The sequence below is a fragment of the Cariama cristata genome, unplaced genomic scaffold (genome assembly GCF_000690535.1).
Source record: "Cariama cristata isolate BGI_N322 unplaced genomic scaffold, ASM69053v1 scaffold30943, whole genome shotgun sequence".
Classification (NCBI taxonomy): Eukaryota; Metazoa; Chordata; class Aves; order Cariamiformes; family Cariamidae; genus Cariama; species Cariama cristata.
In genome coordinates, this window is record NW_009608362.1 from 14,166 (window position 1) to 17,136 (window position 2,971).

The 2,971-nt window shown below is 52.4% G+C and overlaps 1 protein-coding gene across 1 annotated transcript in view; it reads right to left on the minus strand.

Annotated features, from left to right (window-relative positions):
* The window catches only part of P2RX5 (purinergic receptor P2X, ligand-gated ion channel, 5), a 12,356-nt gene extending 10,318 nt beyond the window's left edge, over positions 1 to 2,038 (minus strand). Inside the window, exon 1 of the mRNA XM_009697100.1 lies at positions 1,860 to 2,038. Coding sequence (XP_009695402.1) covers positions 1,860 to 1,996 — 137 coding nt within the window. The 5' untranslated portion in view covers positions 1,997 to 2,038. The remainder of the gene's footprint in view (positions 1 to 1,859) is intronic.
* Between the last annotated feature and the right edge of the window lie 933 nt (positions 2,039 to 2,971).

Consider the following 2,971-nt stretch of genomic DNA (forward strand, 5'->3'; position numbering starts at 1 on the left):
AGGAGGAGGCTGAGGGGAGACCTGATCGCTCTCTACAACGACCTGAAAGGAGGGTGTAGCCAGGTGGGGGTCGGTGTCTTCTCCGAGGCAACCAGTGACAGGACAAGAGGGCACAGTCTGAAACTGTGCCGGGGAAGTTCAGGCTAGAAATGAGGAGGCATTTCTTCACAGAAAGGGTCGTTAGGTGTTGGAATGGGCTGCCCAGGGAGGTGGTGGAGTCACCATCCCTGGAGGGGTTTAAGAAAAGACTGGACATGGCACTTAGTGCCATGGTCTAGTTGACATTGTGGCGTTAGGGCAAAGGTTGGACTCGATGATCCCAGAGGTCTCTTCCAACGTCATCGATTCTGTGATTCTGTGATTCTGCTGGCACAGCTCCCCTTTGCAGGGCACTGACCTGAAGTGCACTACTGCATGCAGAAAGGGAAAGCAGCCATCTCGGGCTGAGCAGCACTGACAGATGCTGCCCTTCACCTGCTCCTTGTGACAAACCTGAATAGTAACATTCCTGACCCCTGTGAAGTTTCCTACTTTCCTGTTTTCCTGAGAACACTGTTTTTGTCTCCCAGGAGGGCTCAAAAGCAGACCCTTACATTTTCCGCAGTGAATTGGGGAAGAAATGGCAGCTGCATTCAAGAAACAACCCAGAGGGGTTTGATGATCACAACCCCTGAGCCAGCCTCTGAACAGGTACGGGTACGTAATCAAGCAGTCAGACATCGCTCTGATGCTAACCACCCTGCGGTAAGCTGTAAGCCCCGAGCCACAAAGGAGTCACTGCAGGCACCATCGGTGACGGTGCCAAAGGTTTGCAGAAGGCAATAGATGCCTAGGGAAGAAAATAGCCAGTCTCTGAACACTCACGGTCACCGGTCATGCTATATCCCTCTTGGATGGAGGACGTGGCCTCGGCAACATTATCTACAGGATTCCTCCTTTCACAGCTAACACATGCCAGACTGCTGAGACTTCATTTCTGCCCTGCTAACTAAAGCACGGTCTGGAATTGTACACCTTTCCAGAAATAAACTCAGCGTGTAAAAATGACTCTGCTATATTTAATCAGTGAAAACATGAGGTGTGAAGGGACTCAGAAGCACAGACAGTGAGGGTAAAGACTTATGAATCACATTCTGAAAAGCCTCAGAAACTCAGGAAGCAACGGCACAGGTATCACATAGGCTGGATAATTCCAGGTCCGAGCCTGCAAACTGCAAGAAGTATCGCTGTGCTCATTACGTGTCAGTGTGACCAGCCTCTTGCAGAACTGGGCCTCTTCTGAGAGCTGCTCTAGCTATCTCCATGCCAACTCGCCCTGCTCTGAAATAAATGCAAGGCAGCCGACATTCACGCCGCCTCAACCTCCACAATCCTGGCTGCTGCAGCCCACTCCGGCAAAGAAATCTGTCACTTTGTGCTTGGTTCCCTCCCATTTAGACTTGAGGATGTCATGCAGTCGTGCAGACAACCCAGGTTTGTTCCAAGGCTCAGCAACTGTGCCCATAAACGCTATTGTTTCTAATGAGTCAGGTATTAAGGTTTGGCACCATTCCCACTGAACACAGAAATAAAGGCGTAAATAATGCAGTACAAAGCCATAGTACCATTTGATCTATTTTTAACCCAATGCTAATCTGGAAGGTAGAGCTGAATGTAGCGATCGCTAGCAGGTGAAAAATCAGATATAACCTATTAGATGTTACAAAATCCAGCTGTATAAACAAGCATTACTACCTGCGTTAAAAATCATAAGGCATAGCAAGCTGTCGCTGTATGCAGAGCATCCTACATTAATCTTCATCACAACACAGCAAGCAAACGCAACCGCAGCAGTATGTGACATGCAGGGTGATTCTTACCCCACCAGGTAAGCCAGGATGGAAAGCTGCACCACTCGATAGAGAATCCCCACCTTCTTGTTCTTGGCAATGACGTATTTCTCCGTTTTATAATCAAAAAGCGATAGAAATAAACCCTTCCAAGCCACCTGCCCCATGCTCCCAGCTCGCTCTGTACCGGTGGCTAGAGCAGGCAGCAGCGTTTGCAGCTCGCATTTTATCCACACGTGCTCTGCACGGAAACCTGACGCACCAGCCCCTTCAGAGCGAGAGGCTCCATCTCCTCTCCTCTCCTCCCTCCTGGCAGCTGCTCTCCGGCAGCAGCGCTCCGGTCGGAAACCGGCAGCTGCACTGAGCGCCAGATCCTTCCTTAGCTGCCTTCCAGCCCACTCTCCCTCTGGGGAAGCCCCTGCCTCCGTTTTGCCCCCAGGTCTCGTTCTCTCCCTCACAGTAACAACACAGTTCTAACGAAACATGTCATAGCGTGAAGCCGCGTTACGGCATCCAAGGTGACAGAGCTACAGCCTCTCACTGTGACGTGTTAAAGCCTTTCTTCAGCCTTTGCATGGCGGCAGAGCACCTGGTTAAATTTTTTTATTTCTTAAGTATTTGCATGAGCAATGAGAACTCGGGTCCTTCCCAGTCATCCAAAACACCTGCCCCGCTACCACATCTTCCCACCAAAAACCCAGCTTAAGAAACGAATAAATAAATACCGCATGTGGTTACGGGACCAACCGCCACCTCTCACCAACACGCAGAGCGAGGGCTGAGGGAGGCACCCACCGCTATGGCACGCAGCCCCGGGCTGAACAGCGAAGGGAGAGGAACGGTTTAACCCCACCGAGGTCAGCGCCGGGTTTCAGCCGGTCCCGCAAGGGCCGACTCCCACGGGCAAGGCCATTAACTGCCCATGACTTAAGCCAAGAAGGGTGGACGCTGCTGGCTGAGGTGGAAGATGGCGTAGGCCCGGACGCCCCAGCAGCCCGGCCAAAGGTGCTGACGCACCTCACCAAGGGGCGGCCCAGCAGCACAGCTGACGGAGCCAACGCACGCGGGTGCCTCAAACACTGTCGCGACACCAGTTCTGCCCAGCGACCAGAGGCGGGTCACGGCGTCGGCCTGAGGTCACA